Source organism: Cervus elaphus, chromosome 22 (assembly GCF_910594005.1).
Source record: "Cervus elaphus chromosome 22, mCerEla1.1, whole genome shotgun sequence".
Classification (NCBI taxonomy): Eukaryota; Metazoa; Chordata; class Mammalia; order Artiodactyla; family Cervidae; genus Cervus; species Cervus elaphus.
Window position 1 is genome coordinate 10,769,558 of NC_057836.1, and position 20,587 is coordinate 10,790,144.

Genomic DNA, 20,587 nt, shown 5'->3' on the forward strand with positions numbered 1-20,587 from the left:
GGCCAGTCACGCTTGGCTATCAAATAATCTGAGTAGCAGAGATGCCCATGTAAAAGCTTACTGACGTTATGGAACGTTCTTGGTTGTTGTTACCCTTTAATTGATCCCTGAGTGGATGCCAGTCTGCAGCCAGAGCGAGAATCAGCTCTCCCTGTTCATTTCATGTGGGCCTTCTCTTTTTTTTTTTTGGCTTCTCTCTGCCTTTGCTGTCTGAGAAGTGTGCTCATGACTGAGCAGTAGGTCCGGCTCCCCCGGGCCCATCAGGGAAGTAGCAGTAGCCCTGTGTCTCGGTACTGTCACCAGGGCAACGGGAAGCAGGTCCCTGAGGCGGGTCTGCGTGGCCTTTCCACGTCACCCGTGTCACCATGGCCTCGCTGTTGCATGTGCCCAGCCTCTTTCATCGTCCTTCCCAGGCTGGTTCCTCTCTAGAAGAAATCTCAGCCTTTTCACTGAACAGGGCCAAACCCTCTGCTTTGGGGAATGCATATTTGTGGGGGGTCCCGATGATTTTGATTGAAGCAGAGCCTTAGCAGGAACAGAGGGAAGAGTGTTGAAGGAGAGGAGAGACTGGAAGGAGCAGCAGGTAGAAGCTTGGGGCTGCGGGTTGCAGCGGGACTTTCATCATCCTGGGGCTGGTTTCCAGGTTCCTCAGTGCAGGGCTCCCGTCCAGATGCTCTTGAGGGTCACTGCTTATGTCCCTGCCAGACTGTTCCTCCACCACCCCCATCCAGCTGTACATTCGCCTGCTTCTTTACCGTCCAGGGAGTTTGGTCTTTTCTATCTGAGCCTCTAAAGCAGAGGCTGGTGACACTCTTCATCACCCCCATCACACCCGAAGCTTTGCAGTTAGTGTGAGCTGAAGTAGGGGAGCTCAGAGCCGAGGGGTGCCTCTTCCCTGCACCCGCCAGGTATCTCAGCCCGAACCTACAGGAAACGAAGCAATTACCGCCCGCCGAGTTCTTGGCCCCTCCTCGCTGGGGCCCGGAGAATCTGGCTGCTGGGCCCACTAGCTCCACGTGCTGCATGGGGGCTGCAAGGGTTGGGGGCTGGTTCCAGGGTCAGAGAAGTCTCAGCCCCACCAGAAGAAGGAGGGGCCACTTTCCTGGCTTTTATGTAAAAAGAGCGAGCTTCGCTGCAGATCTGCTGTCCCTGTGGTCCTCTCCACGTCAGGCCAGCAGAGTGATGAGCTGATGGAATCCCCTCTGCCCAAGAGAGATTCCAGCTCAGGCCATGAGGGGCTCAGCAGGGCGCACAGGATGTGTGGGCTGGACACCGCCTGGAATGAGCCATTGCTGCTGCTGGAACTAAGAGTGTTTTTTTTACTGCATTTGTTATCCAGATAAAGGGTCTGAAACTGCCAAGTTCTTTGTGTTCAGGACCGTGTGTGACTTTTAATTTCACATTTCATTTGGTTTTTTTTCCTCCATCTTGTAGCCAGAACCTGAGCCTTCTCGTCGATTTTTTGTCGATCAGTGGGAGCTTTCCCTAAGCCTCCGCTCCGCCAGCCGCCCTGCTTCTCCCTCCTCCGACTCCCTCCGACAGGTAGCTCGGCCCCTTCAGGGCAAAGCCGCTTCCTCGCCAGCCTCCACTCTTCTCCCACACAAACGTCCTTCCTGTCTCCTTAGGGACCCTGCTGTGTGTGTCCGTCATGCATGTGAGGGTGGCAGGCGTCCACCTGAGTTCAGACGGCTGCTTGCTTCACTGCAGCAAGTTCCGTCCATGTCAGCCCACATTCGCCATATTCCAACCATACCAGTTAATGATAAAGCATTAACTCCACGTGCCTTCTTATTAATGCATTATAAAATAAGAGCTGTAGTGTAATTAAATCCTGAAGGGAGTGGTGGCTAGCCAGTATTCCAGGTGCCTCTTGAACTGTAATCATGTGAGGAATGAGCTCCGCTGGGTCCTACGATGGAGCTGTCCCAGATGTGCAGGGTTTTCAGACAGGTGGCAGGGCCCTCGGCCCATCCTGTCTGTCCCTGTTCTTGAGCGGCTGGCAGACTGTGCAGAAAGGAGTGCGTATGTGGTGGCCCCAGTGTCAGTCCAGAGATAGCTACATTGCGGCTGTTTCTTGAGAGTTGGGAGAGGAAAACCATCTGCTGTTCACGCTAAAAACAAAGAGCACTGAAGATGACAGGTGCTTTTGTGCCAGGCAGCCTTGGGCTGCGCTTGCTGAGGGTGCTGGTTTCTGGTGGGAGCACAGGGTCCCGGCCGAGCCGGGATGACCCTGAACTTGCTCCATGTCACAGCCTTCGACGCGGTGTCTGGTCCATGCACTCACTCGTCTGCTGCAGGGGGTGTGCTGTTTTCTGCCCCTGGGGTCAGCTTGGCTGCACCTGAGTGTCTGTCTGTTCCAGGCTTATGCTCCCCTCATGTCTCTATCTAAAGAGGGCTTAGGCCTAAGAGCCAGTTGTGTTTCTCGACCACTGGTGGGTATAAACTGTGAGTTAATGAGCAAATGGTACTAATCTTTGGAAATCTCCTTATTTTAAATTGAAAACATAATTGAGCCCTCAGTTCCAGCTGAACCTTGGGAACTGCCCGATGCGCCACTGCTGTCCTCGTAGTTAACGCAGGGTCCGTTTCCCTGGAGCGTTTCTCTGGTGTCCTCGCCCCACCCGGGACGTGCCACTGCTCAGGCCAGTGGTTCCTTCCCATACGGCTACCTGCCGGGATTGCTGGCATCCCTAGCCCTCCTGCATGTTCTGGATGCGGAATAAGAGAGAGGGGTCCTCAGACCCGCTGGCACACGGCTGCTGAGAATGTCACACACACATGGGCTGTGGCGAGGCTTCAGCCTCATTCCCTGCAGACGATTTCAAAGCAGGATTTCCACAAGAAAGCTTGCCATTGAAATGCGTAGTTTTCTCGTGACTTCTTCAGCTTTGCTGGAAAAAGGGTTGAGGTGGTTGGATTTTTCTTTCATCTTGTTTCAACTTAATGAAGGACCCCTCCTGGATGGAAGCACATCTGGCTTCCACAGCAGCCCCGCAGACTCCTACAGCGGCATCAGCAGTGCCCTGGCCGGCCCGGACGGCTTTGGCCTCAGGGCCCAGGGGAACACAGAACTCTCCATGGGAGAACGGGCAGAGGAAGTTTCTTCCTGGTAAAGCCAGGGCCTCTGATGCCCAGCACGGGGCCTCCGAGTGCAGCAGTTACCAGTGAGGACAGATGTCATCCCCGGGGACACAGGTTACCCAGGCGGAGAGTCGGCCTTGCTGTCTTTCTATCAGTAAATGAGGAAGTAGCTCCCCAAGCCCTCTCCCAGGCCGGGGATGTGCCCGCTCTCTGGTGCCCGCTGTCTACGGAGCCGGGGGCGGGGGTGTCCCCTCGAGTTCTTCATATGCAGTTTGAGCCACTGGGCCATAGGCCCTTCCCACTCTTGTCTGTTCACATCCACCCTGTCCTCCCGCCTGCCTGTCCCCTGCACTTCATCCAGAGATGTGAGAGACAACAGGTTCTCCTTCCTGAATTTCGCTGTCCCTGCAGCCGTTGCCCCCGCCTGTGCTGACGCCAGCGTGTGGACACTGACACCTTGTCCCCTGCTCGTGGGCACCGTGTTGGCATGTTTGTTGCTGCACCTGTGTTCATTTTATACCTTTCAAAGATTTTTTTTCCCCCTGTCTTCTTAATTTATTTATTTTTTTCCTTCTCATTTTCCTTCTTTCTGGTCATTTTACAATCTCCAACCAATAGAAGTATATAAAGATGTACACGGGCGGAGTGAGCTCATTGGCTGAGCAGATAGCCAATCAGCTTCAAAGGAAAGAACAACCCAAAACCCTTCTAGACAAGAAGGAACTGGTAAGATACGCTAAGGGCACTGTCTGTCTGGATAAGGCGGCTCTGGAGAACACGCCTGCTTTGCTCTAAGTAGCTCTAGTGACATACGCAGCCACTATGTGCCATGTGGTGTGTGTGTGTGTGTTTTTTGAGGTGTCTGTATTTTGTAACTGACCTTCCAGGACTGAAATTGTTGTTCAGAATGTTGTGTGAACGGTATACACAGAATCTCCTAGTGAGTGCTCTAGGGCCCAGGAGCCTGTGTCCATGGAGAACCACGGGAGCACCATCAGATCAGAGTCTGTTGAAAGAACTTGGTTTGATCATTAATAAATAGCGGAGAACAGACTCAGTGCCGAGTGCTGCGTGGGCACGAGGCTCCATTCCCCAGGCTGAGCCGCTTAGTGAGGGTCGTGCACCTGGGGAGTACTAGGAGACCTCTCCCTGACCTGTGCCTCCTTCCCCCAGGGCTCCATAAAGAAGGAGTTCCCGCAGAACTTGGGAGGCAGCGACACCTGCTATTTCTGCCAGAAGCGGGTCTATGTGATGGAGCGGCTGAGTGCCGAGGGCAAGTTCTTCCACCGGAGCTGCTTCAAGTGCGAGCACTGTGCCACCACCCTGCGCCTGTCAGCCTACGCCTACGCCCTCGAGGACGGTGAGCTCCCCATGCCGAGGTGCACCCGGACACAGCCCCCACTGCTTGCTCACGCAGATGCTTTCTTTCCACCTCTCCTGAGCATTCCCACCCACCCCTCTCTAGTCTGTGTTCTAAGAGTCTGTCCCGTAGATCCATCCATAGAGTCACTAGGCAGTGTCATAGATGACTCGGTGACCGTGGAGAAGAGAAGGGCATGTGTTTACCTAAACGCCTGCCCTGGCTTCACAGATAACCTGCTCTCCTACCTCACAGCAGGATCTTAAGACGAAAGGGGCCGGAGAGAATAAGTCTTTTTGTCTTTACTTTAGAGAAGAAGAATCACAGTCTTATAGAAGCCGCGTTTCTTGCCTGAGGTCAGTGGCAGCACATTGAAGCTGCGTCCTTGGCCACTGTTCTCGGACTTTGGCTTCCTGAAGGTGCCCGAGTTGTGTGCGTTGTCACCCGTTCTCTCTTGCATCTGCATCTCTGTGGAATTGAGAGCACGTGGCACAGGCCTTCGTCTGGTTTACTGTGCTGGTCCAGCCCTGGCCTTTTGTGGTATTTGTTGATTTCATAATGGAATGACCTTGATAAGGCAGAAGGTGGAGGATTATGCAGACTGGTAACAAAAACCTAATGGAGAGGCGTGTCTGCCACCTGAAAAACCTTGGGGTTAATTGGAAACAGTCACCCAAGACATTGATGATTTCACACCCGTTCCTACAGGACCCCAGAGGGACTTTCTGAGAGGCCGTCTTACTGATCCAAAAGTGATGAAAAGATGCAGGTGAATAGGAGGGGGAGTGAATCCTGGTGGGGTGGCCTTGACACAGGAGGGGACCGCCCTGTGATGAGGAGATAGTCACTCATCCAGGTTCTTTGAATAGTGAGTGAGAGGAACTGAGGAAAGCTGGCTCTTACTGTTGTGGCCTCTGGTCCTCTAGTAACACGAATGGAAAGCGAGGGCAGGGGTGCAGCTCTCTGTACCCCACACACCGGGTCTTTGGAGAACGCCTTTGATCTCCCCGATGGGCTTGGTGAGTGAAGCCCGCCCAGTGTTTCTGTCTGTGAAGTTTGCCTGGAAGGATCCCTCCAGCTCCAGCGAATTGATCCACAAGTATTTTTGCCCCTAGATTCTGTGCCACACCTGGAGACACATTCTTCTGTGGGAGTGGATAGAGTGTAAGCAGACTGGGTTCTGCATGGGATGCCCTGGCAGCAGGCAGCATGAGAGTGGCCGCGGGCTCCAGGGCACAGTGCAGACTGACTTTGTACAGTGCAGAGGAGGAGGGATCCATGATGCTCAAAGTGTCAGGAAGGACCTCACCTGTCCTGGGTGGACTCTGGAGAGTGGTGGGTGAGGCTTCCTTGCCTTCCTGGAATAAATCCCACTTGATAATGGTGTCTGATCCTTTCAAAGTGCTGTTCAATTTGGTTTGCTAATATTTTGTGGAGAATTTTTGCACCTGTGTTCATCAGGGATATTGGTCTGTAGTTTTCTTGCAGGCTCCTTATCTGGCTTTTGATATGAGGGTGATGGTGGTCTCATGAACGAGTTGGGAGTGTTCCTGTTCAGTTGTTTGGGTACATTTGAGAAGACTTGTTGTTAGTTCTTTAAATGTTTGGTAGCATTCACCAATGAAATCATCCGGTCCAGGGCTTTTCTGTTTTGCTAGAATTTTAATCCCTGATTCAGTCTCCTTACTCAGTACTGGTCAGTTCAGATTTTGTTCTTTATGACTGAGGTTTGATAAATTATGTTTCTAGGAATTTATTCATTTACTCTAGGTTATCTAGATTGGCAAATAGTTGTTTTTAGTAGTTTCTTAGGATCCTTTGTATTTCTATGGTATCAGTTGTAATGTCGTCTTTTATTTCTGATTTTATTTATTTGAGTCTTCTCTCTGTTTTTCTGAATTAGTCTGATGTCGGTTTCATTGATCTTTTCTATCGTGTTCCTTGTTAGGTCCTCTTATTTTTAACTTCAAGAATAGGAAAGTTCATTTGTTAAAGGAGTTGCTCTCTCCAAATGAGAATGATGAATGGGATTACTCCGGTTTCAACAGTTTTCTCTAACAGGGTCTTTCAAAACCTTGACTGTAAGTGGGAATAAAGAAAATGTTAAGGAAAAAACACCCCTCTGTGACTGAATTCCACTACCAACATCAAGGGAAAAGGCAAGTTTGGCATTAATTAAGCTTGTGGTTCCACCCGCAGCAGGACACACACGTTATGCAACAGGACACATGAATTATGCAATAGGACACACACGTTATGCAACAGGACATACACATTATGCAGTAGGACACACATTATGCAGTATGACACACACGTTATGCAGCAGGACACACACGTTATGCAGCAGGACACATGCATTATGCAATAGGACACATGTTATGCAGGAGGACATACACATTATGCAATAGGACACACATGTTATGCAGAAGGACACTTGGGTTATGCAGTGGGACACATGCGTTATGCAGTGGGACACATGCAGCAGGACATGCGTTATTAAGTAGGACACACGTTATGCAGCAGGACACACGTGTTATGCAGTAGGACACGTGTTATAAAGTAGGACACACATGTTATGCAGCAGGACACATGTTATGCAGCAGGACACACATGTTATGCAGGACACACACGTTATGCAGCAGGACACTTGGGTTATGCAGTGGGACACATGCGTTATGCAGTGGGACACATTATGCAGCAGGACACGTGTTATAAAGTAGGACACACGTTATGCAGCAGGACACGCGTTATAAAGTAGGACACGCGTTAGGCAGCAGGACACATGTTATACAGCAGGACACACATGTTATGCAGGACACACATGTTATGCAGTAGGACACGTGTTATAAAGTAGGACACACGTTAGGCAGCAGGACACATGTGTTATGCAGTAGGACACGTGTTATAAAGTAGGACACGCGTTAGGCAGCAGGACACACGTTATGCAACAGGATGCAATGTTACCCCAGGACCCAGACAGCCCAGGTGGGCACAGCTGAGCGCTGGGAACTACTGCGGACCCTGAGGATGCCCTGTGCATGCCGATGCTTTTTATTAGGCGTAATTCTGTTTTGTTCTAGTCACGGTCAGTTGTAGGACTTTTTTATTTGTTCTGCGTTGTCTTTAATGCTGATATGACCCACTAAGGATCTGGGCTGCAGTTTGACCCGCGCCGAGTCGCACATGGTTGCCAGAGGGCCACGGCAGAGCTGATGTTCAGGGCTGCCCCACCCGTGGCAGCCTTCATGCCTCCAGCACTGTGTTCATCCTCGGTGCCCCCAGAAATGCTCCTCCAGCTCTTCATGTGACCGCATCTTTGTTCTACACACACAGCCACTTTGTTTGCTGGCCCCGCTGTACAGGCTGCAGTCTCTGCTCTGAGCCCTGATTGGGTGATGGCTCCGTGGCCTCCACACATCCGGGCACAGGGAAGAGGAGGGCGTGGCCTTCCTGGATGAGAGCCCTGGCCTGGGCAAGGTCGGGCTGGGGCGATGGGGACGCGTGTGCCAAGACCAGGGGTCAAATCCGGCATTTCAGAGACTTGCTCACTCCCTCTTCCCCTGCCCCTCGCTGCCTGCAGGTAAATTCTACTGCAAGCCACACTACTGTTACCGGCTGTCCGGCCCTGCGCAGAGGAAGAGACCGGCAGGGGCGCCTCTGTCTGGAAAGGTAACGGGGCTGGGCTGCAGGGGTGGGGGCAGCAGGTGACCATCCAGTGTGGTGACAGCCCAGACATGGCCAACAGACCCTGGGTGACCAGCGAGCAGCCCTTCCTGTGAGTGGAAGGGTCTGAGAAGTGGTATTGGTCTGATGTGGGGAGGGGCAGCATGTCAGGCCTCATCGAATGTTGGGTTTCACTATGGAAGTGTTCTTGCCAGCACCTGAGCTACATTGGGAAGAGCCTGTGCACCCCTCCCTTCTGATCGTTCTGTGTAAAAAAGACTTTGCCTTGAAAGTTGCACCTTTCCTGAGAGGAGGACGTTAGAAAAGGACTTGGCTCAAAATAAATGTTCTGTAGCCAACTCCTTTAACTTTGTTTATTCTGGGGGCCACTCATCTAAGAACTTTATCTTAAAAGTCTGAGCATAGTCAGCTCCCTGCTTGTCTTTTCAAGTGAGCTTGGTATCCTCTCTGATGGGGTGTTCCTGTGTGTGTCAGCAGCTGACCATTGCTTCCCGGAGGGCCTCTGGGGTGGCAGAGAGCTGGTGGGAAGGGGTACCAGGCACCTCTGGACCGTGACTCCTGCGACCCCTGTGACGAGTGTCCTGGCACATCTCTGGGTTGCCTGGTGAGGGCAGCCGACCACAGTGAGGTGTCACCGTGTCTTGAGATGTGGTGCCTCACTCAGTCATCTTCCTCTCCTAGGAGGCCCGGGGACCCCTGCAGGACAGCCCGGCCGCAGACGCCAGCGGACGGCCCAGCACCAGTGCCAGCCCTGCTGAGAGAAGCCCAGGTAGCCTCACTTCCTTGTTTGGCTGGGTGGTGCGTCACTCGCTCGGCCTCTGCGACAAGGCCAAGGGGATGAGCCAGCACCTCCAGTGCAGCATTTCGTCGATTGGGCATCAGGCGGCCCAAAACCCTCCGGACTCCTTTTTCATGTGCCAGCTGCTTGCTTTCGGAGTCCCCTTCCTCTATGGGCTGTCGGAGGTGCTGGTGCAGATCCGAGGGGAGTTTCACTGGCCCACTGTGAGCCAGTAGGGCACCGTCAGGTCAGCGGCATTGCCCACACTTCGTGCCATCTGTTCCAAGTCTCAGAGTTTTATTGCCGGGCCCTGGGATCTGCCCACATCCATCAGACACCTGGTGGCCAAGCCCAGGCCTGTCCAGAGAAGAGGAGTTCAGAGCTGGCTACTTTTAGCACTGACCTATGTGACGAGCCAGGGCGGCAGGGCCTTCCTGTAGTCCCTCTTGGTGGGCTCCTCAGGCCGAGTGTGGAGCTGTGAGAAGGCCCCGGGGTTTGCACACACGCTCACCTGCACTGGATCTCCTCTGTCCCCTTCGCTGCACTGGTGTCTGGGGCAGTTCCTGTTGCTCTCCCCACACCTGTGACCGCTGAAGGACAGGCCCTGGCTGGTTCCACTTTAACCTCTTCCTGCATCAGGAGGCGAGTGCCGCCACCCACACTTCTAAAAACATTTATTCTGATCTCGGAAGGCAGGAAGAGAAGGGCTCAGGGAACCAGCTTTGTTGTGAAGAATAGTGTTTTTTCCCTTAAAGCTGCTTCTTCCTACTCTCTGCCAAAGCAACCTGCGTGGGGTGTCCACAGTCCCACAGATGCGGGTGGTCCCGGGGACCTGTGCAGCCCCGCCTGGTCACAGGCCAGCTCACTGCAGCCGGCGGGAGAGGAAGTCGTCAGGGCCCTGCTGTCACCTGTCACAGGTGTCCTCCCGTCCACAGAAATCAACACATGGAAAGGACAGGTTATCAGCTAGATGGAGAGGAGTTGGTCGTAGGATTCCCAAAGGGAGGAGGAATAGGGTGGTCCTCTTGGTCCTCAGACGGGAGGTTGGTAGCGCTGCTCCTCTGACCGCGCTTTGGAACTGATGGAGCCCCGGGGGCAGGACGTAGGAGAGCTCAGCTCTGCTGGTGCGTGTGCCTCGCTCTGATCTGGGCAAGTCTGCAAGTGCCCTGCAGGTTGGACCAACATTTTATAGCCATGTTTAAGCCACAAAGGACTTGCTACCCCTTAAACTTATAATCCATCTTTCTTATGAGGTGCTGAGGGCTCCTGAGTCGGGGAGGGGCTGGCAGAGATGCGGGCATGTGCCTTGGAACAGGTGAGCACTACCTGGGGCTCAGCACACAGCCAGGGCACTGAGCCTCTTGTGAACATCTGCAGAAGAATGAAGCCAGCGGGGGTCAGGCAGTTCCTGGTCATGCACTCGATCTGGTTCAGTTTGCTGTCCGTCTGTCTGCTTTGGAAGGACTTCAGGATTTTAGGAGCTGTGAAGAGTGAAGGGTTCCCTAGAGAAGAGGAACCTTCTCTGAAGCAGGGATAGAAGATGAGAACTGGGCTTGTGACTGAATCAAAGGCCTGTGGGCCTTCTTGATTTTGAGGGAGACGCACCTCTCACAGCACGCGGGGTTTAGGATGTGAGCCCTGGTTGGAGGTACCCTGTGGGCAGCAGTGAGCCAGTGCCCAGAGCACTGGGGTCCTGCCTTTGGAGACCTGGGCTTTCAGAACGATGGCTCTGAGTGTGGACACACCCCAGGGTACCAGCACTTCCCCTCCATAGGAGAGGAGCAGGACATGGGTGCCTGTTACACTTGGCATGACGTTGATTTTTTTCTGCTCCTTTAATAGAAAAAAAAAAAAAACCATTTAACTGGAACCTTGTTTTGAAGAGATTCAGAAAAATTCAGGTGTTGGAGGGCTTCAGAATGTGTGCTGTGGACGGCAGTTGTCAGGCCAGGTCCTGGCACGTGCCCTGGGCTGCACTCTGAGCAGGAGTGAGTGGTGCATGGAGCGTGGTTCACACCTGGGTCCCCGTTCCCCGGAAAGTGGGGCTGGAGGAGCCGTGACTGGTCGGCTGTTGTGCATCTGCCCGCTTTAGTCTGTGGCGTTTCCCTCCATTCCCTTGTGTTCGCCTCTTCCACCACAAAATTACTACTGTTGCCAAAAATACAAACACAACCTGTGAGTTAGAACCTAGTCCAACGTCCTGTCTCTGGCAGCCTGGCCTGTGGCTGCTGCCTAGTTTAACATCTTTGTTTGTGATGTGCTTTTAATGTAGAAACCCTCTTTTCTGTTCTCAGTCTGTAACTAGTTTGTCTCCGAGCTTCTTACATTGGTTGCTGCAGGTTCGTGGACCTGGCACAGGTTTCCTTACCCTGGCCTCAGAGTACCTGCCTGTAGGAAACATTTGGAGAACAGGTAGAGAAAGAAAACCCCAGATGGTACGTTTTCCCCTTGAGTACAAGACCCTCAGTTGCAGGTTTTGAGACCCTTTCTTCATCCTTTATACCTCGTATGGTGGGGAACCAGAACTGAAGTGTACAGGTGGGGGTCATGGGGATCAGAAACGCTGTCCTTCCAGTCCCTGCGACAGACATGGGACGGGGAGAAGCCTTCATTGTCTGTCATCTTACGGAAAGATGATCTTAACACACACGGCTGTCTGGCTGGGCACTGCCTGCCCCCATCCCTAGGCAGACCTGCATGGCACCCGCGTTCCGTAGTGGGCATGCTGAGTGAGCACTCGGAAACCAGGTGTTTACCTCACCAGCTGGGACGGTCGCATGGCAGGACGACTCCAACCCATCCTGGGTTCCTGCCCTCAGGAGGGAGTTATTGCCAGATCTCCCACTGCTTCCCAAGTCTGCTTCCGTTTCTGGAAAACCTGTTAGTGAGGCAGAGAATTCCACATCCAGCTTCCCTGCCCAGTCCTGAGAGTCGTAGCAAATGGTGATGTATGCACGTTTACATATATACACACACGTGCTTGTACTAAACTTCATGTGTAGCAGGTGTTTGATATATGCACGTTTACATATATACACACATGCGCTTGTACCGGTTTAGCTTCATGTGTATAAGTACACGTTTACATATTGTGCCCTGAGTAATAATCACAATCCTAGTGGAGCTTTTTCTAAAGCTTCTCTTTCCTTGGTTCTGGTTTACCTGGGGACCTGGCCTAGCTTAGTGTTCTGGTCAGGGCTTGGAGGGAGCAGAGAAGCCGGGCTCCTGGTGGAGGGGGAGACTGCGGGGTGAGTGTCTCAGAAAGCAAGCAGAGCATACTCCCAGCACCAGAGACCAGGGGCACAGGGCTCTCTCTCAGGGGCCCTGAGGACCGCTTCGGTTCCAAGGCGTGTCTGACTCCCTGGGCCTGTTACTGCAGCTTCCTGCTGTCTCTTGGTGTTCAGTGTATCTGTAGACAGTGGAATCCCATAGTCTGTCCTGAGAGTGGCCTCAGCGTGGCCTTGAAGGCCTGACCAGTTAGTTAGGGGGTTCCACACCCCACTTTTCCTGAGCCGTTAAGCAGCAGTGGGTCTCCAGGCATGGTACGGAGACCAGAGCTGTGTCAGGGATGCCCGCCTTTCTACCTCCGGCCTGCCTTCTGTGAAGCGTCGCGCTTGCCTTTAATCTGTGCTGTTGTGAGTTTTGGTGTGTTTCTTTGTGAGCTGTTTTTATTTAATTGTGTAACTTTGTTTTTTCCGTGAAACTGTTTTCTGTGAAACTAAGGTGTTGTGCTTCTAATTTTTTTTTTTTTTTTTAACAAATGTTACCGTTCTTATTTAAGAGAATAAATTCCAAACAATCTTCAGGTTTCTGAGTATTTCTTTTCCTCCCCTTTCTCCTGATTGGAGGGTGGGAAGGGCCCCCTCAGGCAGGTCTCGGGAGTGGGCTTGACAGCACTGTGCCTCAGGACTCTCGCTCCGGGGCTGGGTCGGGAGAGAGTGTAGGTGTACTGAAGTGGGGAGACAGCGTGTTTGTACCTGAAGTAAAGGTTCCTGTCAGTGGAAAGGCCCCTGTTCTGGGGGCAGGGGGGCATGGTGGAAGACATTTGCTTGCTTCGTGGAGGAAGATGCCACCTGTGTTGCACATCCAGTCAGCCTGCATGAAGGCCCTGGGGGACGGGCAGGTGAGGAACAGAAACTCCCCCTGAGCCAGTGTCTGCTGGGGCCCCAGGCCGGTGTCCTCCCCCTGACGAGCCAGTGCCAGGCCCAGGAGCATGTAGGCACCTCTCCTCTGCTTGAGGCTCTCAGGCCACAGGGATGGTCCAGGTCTGTCCTCCCGACTGTTTCTTTCTGTGACATGGACCCTGAGCTGGGGGACCAGTTCTGCCTGACCGCTGGAGCCTGGAGGGTTGAGCCTCCAAGACCCTATCACATGTGCTGTGACCTTGGCAGTGCGTCCCATGGAGCCGGGCTCAGCCAGTCTGGGTGCTAAATTGGGCCCCGAGAGGGTGCCGCAGTGGGGTGAGGGACACTGACCACCCCGTCTGCACAGCTGTGCTCTAGGAGACGGGGTCTGGCTTGAAGGGTCTCTCCCCTCCACTCTTGGGTGCCCGCACGGCTGCAGCACCTTGCTGGGTCCCGAATTCTTCTTGCCTGCCTCCTGTCCCCCTTTCTCAGAAATCAGTCAGTCGGGTCTGTCCTGGCCTCTGCAAAAGGCCGGGAGAGAAAGAGCGGGTGAAGACCCTGGAGAATTCCCTTTGGGTCTGTTTCTTTCCGAAACTTCTTGAAACCCAGTCTCTTCTTTTCTCAACAATTCCCTGGCTGTTGCCCTGACTGGTACACTCTCCGAGAGGGCTCCTGTGTGCAGATGGGGGCACGGGACAGACCCTGGGTTCCGTCCTGCCCCGAGGGACACACTGGAGACAAGTCCCCACACGGCCTTTCTGGGGTGTAGCAGCTTGCACGGGGCTTTGGGGAAACTCGTGCCTACACCCCAGGCCCTTTCGTAGAGCTCTGCGACTTCCCCAAGACTCCCGAACCAGGGCTTACCTTGCACCTCAGGGTCCAGCCCTGCACCCAGCGAGTGCTGGCCAGGAGACCGTCCTGAGCACCTGTGGGGATGAAGGCGTGGTGCTGGGTTGTGCCTCCTGCTCCACAGGTCCTCTGGACCAAGGGTGGGGACAAGGCTTTGCTCCAAGAAAGACAGTGATTGAGAGGGCAAGTCGCCCCCTCTCCCACCCACCCAAGCCCTAACTCAAGCCAAGCAAACTTGACCTCGCCCTTGATAGTGTCTACAGGGGAGGTCAGAGTGCCCCCATCCCTCACAGACACCTCTTGTTGGTGCAAAGGGCAGGTGGGGATGCCTTTCGGGGCCCCTGGGGCTGTGTGGGTGATGACCAGGAAAGTTCTCACAGTCCAGTCGGGATCTCTGTTAGCTCTCACGTGTCCTTCACCTCTCTTTCTGTCCTTGCCAGCTCACTGTGGACTGTACGTTGACTGCATGAGCCTGTCCTCGGTGTGTGCATTGAGTTCCTCTTCTGTGCTTGTGTAAGGTATCAGGGTTATTCCCACCGTGCCACTGTTGTTTCACAGTGTCCTCACCTGGAACTGTGGGTCTTTGGTAGTTGTTTTGTGTTAAGGGGCCCCGGTCTCCGGAAGAGCTCGGGCCCTCCAATCAGGCACCTGCTTCTCTTGAGTTCCTGCACCCCGGGTCCCGGTGTGCCTGGGCCTCCATCACAGCCAACTTCCTGAGAAAACTTGGCCCCACTGGGGCCCCTGTAGGCCCAGGCTGCCAGGCGAGGCCCGGGGCCCCGGGAGGACCTGGGCCTCAGACGCGTGACAGCACCGGCGCTGTTTCCATGCAGAGGCCCAAATAGGCGTGCGTCATTCAGCTCTCGTGTTCTTCCATGGTGGTGACTCCGCACATCCTTGGAGGTGAGTTCCCGAGAGGGCGACCCTCCTGGGGCTAGGTGGCTTCTCAGAGGTCAGACCTGAAAGTGTGACTAGGGATCTGAGACCCCGAAGGGGAACAGTACGGCTGAAGTGGTCCCAGTATGGCTACAGCAGCCTGTTTACTCTTGTGTCCCTGTTTTCTAGAACCGAGTCAGGATCTAGAAGGATCTCCAGGTAGGAGAGACCCGTTGTGAAATTTCCCTTCCAGCATTTGCTACCAACAGACTTCTCTGGGTCAGTAGATTCTTCCTTTAAAAGAGGTTTTACCCTTGGTTCGGTCTCCCGTGGGTCACTCTGCACCAGCTCCCTGCCTGCCTTCAGTGAGGCAGAGCTTCCTTGGGGCCCCAGCACTGTTGGAGGCCCAGCCCCATGGGGAGTGGGTGTGGATGTGGGCAGCCAGCCCCAGTGGAGGCTGGAGCCGTCGCAGGGCTCAGCGGCTGCCGTGAGCTGATGGCTGTGCTCCCGGCGACTGCAGACACCACGCCAAGGGCTGTGCTGTTTACAGCCGGGATGACCCATGTCTGCCCTAGAGTCCCCGTCAAATAAAAACAGAGTGAAGCTTGGCGTGTCGGGCTTCCCCAGTGACTGTACCGGTCAACCTGCTGCTGGAGCTGGTGTCATAGAAACTCAGAGCATGGTTCAGGAGGACGTGTAATGTTGATGCAGCCGGCATGCGGCACTTCTGTGCCAGGCGCTGTCCAGACGCAGCACTCCCCTGTAGCTGCAAGGAAGGTGGCATTTTGCAGACTGGATCGAGGCCACGTAACCAACCTGGGCGGAGCCGGTGGAGTCTGCCCGCAGGACATAGCACCGCCCTGGCCCTGTCCGGCCTCCAGCCTCGGCTTGTCTGCTGGGGAGAGGGAAGAGCTGCTTATTGGCTCCGCAGAGATGACGCGTTAAAGACATTCCTGAGCGCCCTCTGTCATCCGCGAGCGTGTGGTTATTCCCAGGAAATACGTCCCCAGCTTTTTAGCAGTGACCCCCACCCCCTGGCTGGGGATGTGCCTTTGCAAAGAGGGTGGATTCGAGAGCCAAGGGCATTCATCCCTGGTACGTGAAGGGGATGGTCAGAAGAGACGGAGGAGGAGAGCAGTGATGTTGAGCCAGCTTCTCCTCGTTTTCTCCGTATCAGCTGTCTTTGATGAATTCGAATGAAACCAAGCCTGAAGTCATGTCAGTGAGAATAGACCGGAGCAACCTCTCCCCAGGAGGGTCTGTTGGGACCCTCCTGCCTGTCAGTCCCAAGGAGACGGGCTTGTGTTCAGGGGGATGATCAGTGCTGCTCCCTGGGCCCCAGTTTCTTCTCTGCTCTCGCATTTTATCACACCTTCTAAGAGGCCCCGAGGGTGGTGCAGCTGACGTACTGCTCTACACTTCTCAGCAGTGGCCCGGCCTGGCGCCCTGGGCGGGGTTGGCCGAAGGAGAGGGAGAGACCGGGTCTGCCTGAGTCTGTGCTGACAGTTGGAGCAGAATCATCAGGACAGGAAACACTGACCTTCTCATCTGTCTTGAGTTTGGGCCCCTCCAGACTCCACTCACATCAAATGACCCTGAAACCTGGCTGAGCAGGGAGTGTGCATCATTGCCCTCTGGGCTCTGCCATGTCAGGTCAGCTCTGGTTGGCACACGAGCACTCGGAGGCCTGAGCACATCGGGCCCAGCTGCAGGCAGGCGTGCTGCGACGGGCCCTGCAAGCCCGCAGAGGATGTTTTGGGAAATGGAAAAATGAAGCAGTGTTTTTCCACATCGTGTTTCCAAGTCTGGTTTTCTCCCTGGGCTAGTGAGCGGACTTCCTGATGGACCTGTGGGCTTCTGTTCCCCAGGCCCTGCTCTGGAGGGCTGGGCGGGTGTGTGGGCAGCCCTTGCGTGGATGGCAGGGATGGACAGTTCCTGTGAGCCAGGCCACGCCGGAGGGCTGGGAAGGGTGGGGTGGTGTGCCCAGCGCGTGGGCCTGTGGGCCTGGCGTGGCCCTTCCTGGGGGGGTGCTCCACGCACTGCCCTCTGGGGTCAGGATGCCTCACCTGAGCAGCAGAGGTGGGCAGCAGAGGGGGATGTCTGAGCTCACCACTCCATCCTAACAACCTTGTCCGTCAGGCTGTGGTCCAGTGTCTGGCGGGCGGCTGGCCCCTTGAGCTCGAGGTTGGAGACAGTCCCTTGTGACTTCCAGGCAGCGTTCCGGGCTCAGTGCTGTTGACGTTTGGGTAGATACTTCTGTGTTGTGCGTTGTCGGCTGTTTGTAGAATCCGTGGATGTCAGGACCCCTTCCCAGGTTGGGATGTTGCCAGGAGACCCCGAAAGAGAAGATCGTCTGGTTGACAACCACCGTTCTAGACTAGAGTCAGAAGTGAGCACAGCGTGCAGGCGTGAAATCCACTTCCATGTGGTCCTTCCCTGTGGGAGACCAGGTGGAGGCCGTGCGAGAACCAAGGCAGTGATGCAGGGTCTCCACCCTGGCAGGCTGTCAGCCCACAACCCTGTGTGGGAGCACACGTCCTTGCAGGTGCTGCGGATGCTGTCAGATGTTGAGAATGCGTTCTAGAACAGAGGTCCAGAGGTCTTTTATGACCCACAGTGGACCGCCCTGAACCCTGGAACATGGTCATCCTCAGAGAACAGAGCCGGGCTAGGGAACACGTGCAGAGAAGGTGCTGACTTGGGCTCCAGCCCTGCAGCCTGTCACCCTGCCGTTTCCGGTCAGTGGTCTCTCTGAGGTTCAGCTTTTCTGTCTAATGAAGTTAGAAAACGTGAACAAAAGGCTCCCTGCTCCCCTTATCTCATAAGGCTGTTGTCAGGAGCAAATAAGCTAGAACATATGGAAGCTGGTTGATCTGACAGGATTTCAGGACAACAATCAGCCATGATTGTTGGTGGGGCTTCCAGAAAATGCTGGGGTCATCAGAGTAAGTGTGAGTTCGGGTTGTTTCTGCTGACTGGGCAATGCGTCCTTTAGGGTGAGGACCGCACGGCCCAGTGGGCTGCGTTCCCAGATGGCAGAGGTTTGGGGAAACAGAACAGTGAGAAGGTCCTGTGTGTCTGGTCTTGAGACTGGGCCTGGGAGCTGGCCAGCACAGCACATTAAGTCCCTGCAGGGCTTGGCTAAATTTGGCCTTGCTTTTTCCTCAGCCTGCATGGATAGGCTGTGAGGTCACCTGCTGACTCTGTGACCACCAGAGGCTCTTCACTATAGCAACGAAGGGAAAGCAGTCACAGATGGGGTTTAGTGACGCTGAGTTGTCAGCACCCACGTGAGAGTCAGAGGAACAGCAGGGTCACAGCTTCCCGGGAGCGGGGCCTGGAAGTGGTCTGGCTCCACCCACACCCGTCCCCCAGGGCCTTCTGTGCCGCCTCATGGCCCCTGCAGGATGGAGTCGGGACTGGACAGTGCCTTGTGGTGCCCGGCTGGCCGCTGGAAAGGGCTTTGTGCTCTCCTCCGTCAGCCTCACAGGGCCCTTGCCCAGACACTGGTCAGTCTCGGGGACTGGCCAGTGTCCAGGCCAGTGTCAAGGACGGTGGACAGACGAGAGCCTGTGTTTCAGGTGGTGGTTGTGGGCCTGCTGGTGGAACTTGGCTCATTTCCAGAAATAAATCTTGGGCTACCTGGGGGGAGGGAGATGTTGTCTTCAACAGGAGCCTGCTGCAGAGCAGACAGCCTTTTGTGGAAGGCAGGGGTAGGGGTGGGCAGGTTTGTCCCTGTGATAGCTGAATTATGGGCAGTTTCTTAAAAATGTGCCCAGGGGCAGAGACAACTGGGAGTGCTCTGCGTCAGAGGGCACCCTCCTCCCCGAGTCCCCATCCCCGTTTGAGGTATGCTCGGAGGGTAGCTGGCGTGACACAGATGAACTTGAGTCCTGGGGGCCTGGAGAGGGTGCCCAAGGTAGGGGGAGGTGAGAGGCCTGGGCCGGGCTGACCTGTGGGGCCATCCTTCTCTTTACCTGCCGCGTATGTGATCAGCTGCATGAGTGGCTTGTGGACAGATTGCTTCCCTTGGGCAGATCACAGGGGCCTTCCTGTTTTTTGGGCGGCCCCTGTGGCGCCCCTGTGTGCACAGGTGTGTGGAGGCGGGTGGCCGGGTGGGAAGGCAAGAGTTTCAGCTGGAGCTCGGCTGGCGGGGACTAAAGAGCACCAGCAAACCCCAGTGCGCTCGTCACAGCTGCAGCTTCCCACAGGCTGACGCGGCAGATGGTTGGGCCCGATCGAGCTTCCCCTGTGAGGTGTTTCAGCACAGGAAAGACATATTACCTGGAGAGCTACACGGAGCTCTGGGACGGTCTTTTAGTGGAGACCAGGGTATGTGCCTTAGAGAGAATGACATGTGCCAGGATTCCCACGTGCCAGAAAAGCACCCATGGGAGATGCTGCAATAATAGCAGCAAAAAGAATTTAACACTGGAAAACTAACATGAAAGCAAAAGTTCCCTGGGATCCTGCAGATGGGGAGCATAGGCCTGGGTGTGGACAAGCCCGTCGGCCTTCTGGAAAGGACTTCCTGGGCTGCGGGCTGTCCCCTCCCACCAGCTGGGTCTCCTGGGACAGCTCTGATTCATCCCTGTCGCATTTCCCCTCCTCGGTCCCTCTGTCACTGCTGACTCCTGGCAGGTCAGTGTCTCCCTCTTGCATCCACACAACATTCTTTTCTCTGTGCCTCACGTAAGCATACGGATGGACAAGTAGACAGTTGGTGTGTGAGGAGTGGTCATCAATCCTGTCCTTCCATCTTTCGTCGAGTTCTGAGCTTCTCCGGAAGACCACCTGTCACCTGAGGCTGGCGGTGTGACTTGACCAGTCAAACCCAGGGTCGTTCTGTAGAGCCTGGGGTGTCACAGAAGCTGGGCCCCCGCCCTGGCGGGACGCGAGCCCCACAGCCTGCCTGCTTCCACCTGGGGTCCTTTTGCCGTGCTCTCCCTCGGCTTTCTGGTGCAGTAGCTGCCATTTGCAGTCCAGGGCAAAGGGATACAGGAGACCTGTACAACTTGGGAGTGAAAAGGTTGCTGGACCTCAAGACGTATCACCTAGCTCATGTGCGGAATGCTGCCGTGTACATGGTGAACATAGTAGAGGAGGGCAGTGTACGTGGGCACGGGGATGGCCCTTGTGAGTGTGTGCGTGTGTGTGTGTGTGAATATAATCCCCTTCACATGCACAGTAACCCTGGGCATGGGACTGTCCTCATTGAAGATCAGGAAATGTACTCTTCGTGTCGTGGGATTTTCCTAAGATCTTTCAGCCAGTTGCTGGTGTGGTCCAGTGTCTCGGGGGGGTCTGTGTGACTCTGTGTCCATGTGCTGCATCTTGTCCCAGTGGGCACAGGCAAGAGTGGTCGGAGGGGGGGGCCTCTTTTGCCCGAGAGTGGGGTCACAGGTGTGTCAGGAAGTGTGAGGATGGAGATGGGAGTGGAGGGGGCATGGCAGTGACATCTGACATCTGAGCCCTTCAGAGTCCACGTGCCCGCTGCAGTCCTCAGAGTTCTTCACAAAGGAATGCTGGAGTCTAGAAAGCACTGCTGTGGGCCTCCCAGAGTAATAGCCGACCCAGGCAAGGTCATCAGTGATCTTCAGACCATGGACACAGGGGTGCTGGGAACAGGTAGTCCAGGGTCTCCATCCACAACTGCGCAAATCTGCTTATTAATTCCAAAGGGGAAAGGTCCCTCTACAACACAGAGCCGACAAGCACCAGTTCAACCAAGCCGTCCAGCTGGCATCACCAGGAATGAGGGGGCCTGACTGTTCTGTGTGGGTGCAGTTGCCCATGTAGGGGGGTCCCATGGAACAAAGAGCCTTTACCATAATCTCA

At 54.8% G+C, this 20,587-nt stretch overlaps 1 protein-coding gene across 18 annotated transcripts in view; it reads left to right on the forward strand.

Annotated features, from left to right (window-relative positions):
• The window catches only part of MICAL3 (microtubule associated monooxygenase, calponin and LIM domain containing 3), a 140,940-nt gene that overhangs the window by 89,296 nt on the left and 31,057 nt on the right, over window positions 1-20,587 (forward strand). For 15 of the 18 annotated variants that reach the window (XM_043882621.1, XM_043882618.1, XM_043882624.1 and 12 more), the window contains 5 exons: window positions 1,435-1,542; window positions 3,700-3,807; window positions 4,255-4,441; window positions 8,022-8,110; window positions 8,807-8,894. In XM_043882621.1, coding sequence (XP_043738556.1) covers window positions 1,435-1,542; window positions 3,700-3,807; window positions 4,255-4,441; window positions 8,022-8,110; window positions 8,807-8,894 — 580 coding nt within the window. The remainder of the gene's footprint in view (window positions 1-1,434; window positions 1,543-3,699; window positions 3,808-4,254; window positions 4,442-8,021; window positions 8,111-8,806; window positions 8,895-20,587) is intronic. The other 3 variants (XM_043882633.1, XM_043882634.1, XM_043882635.1) reach the window with 1 other exon arrangement.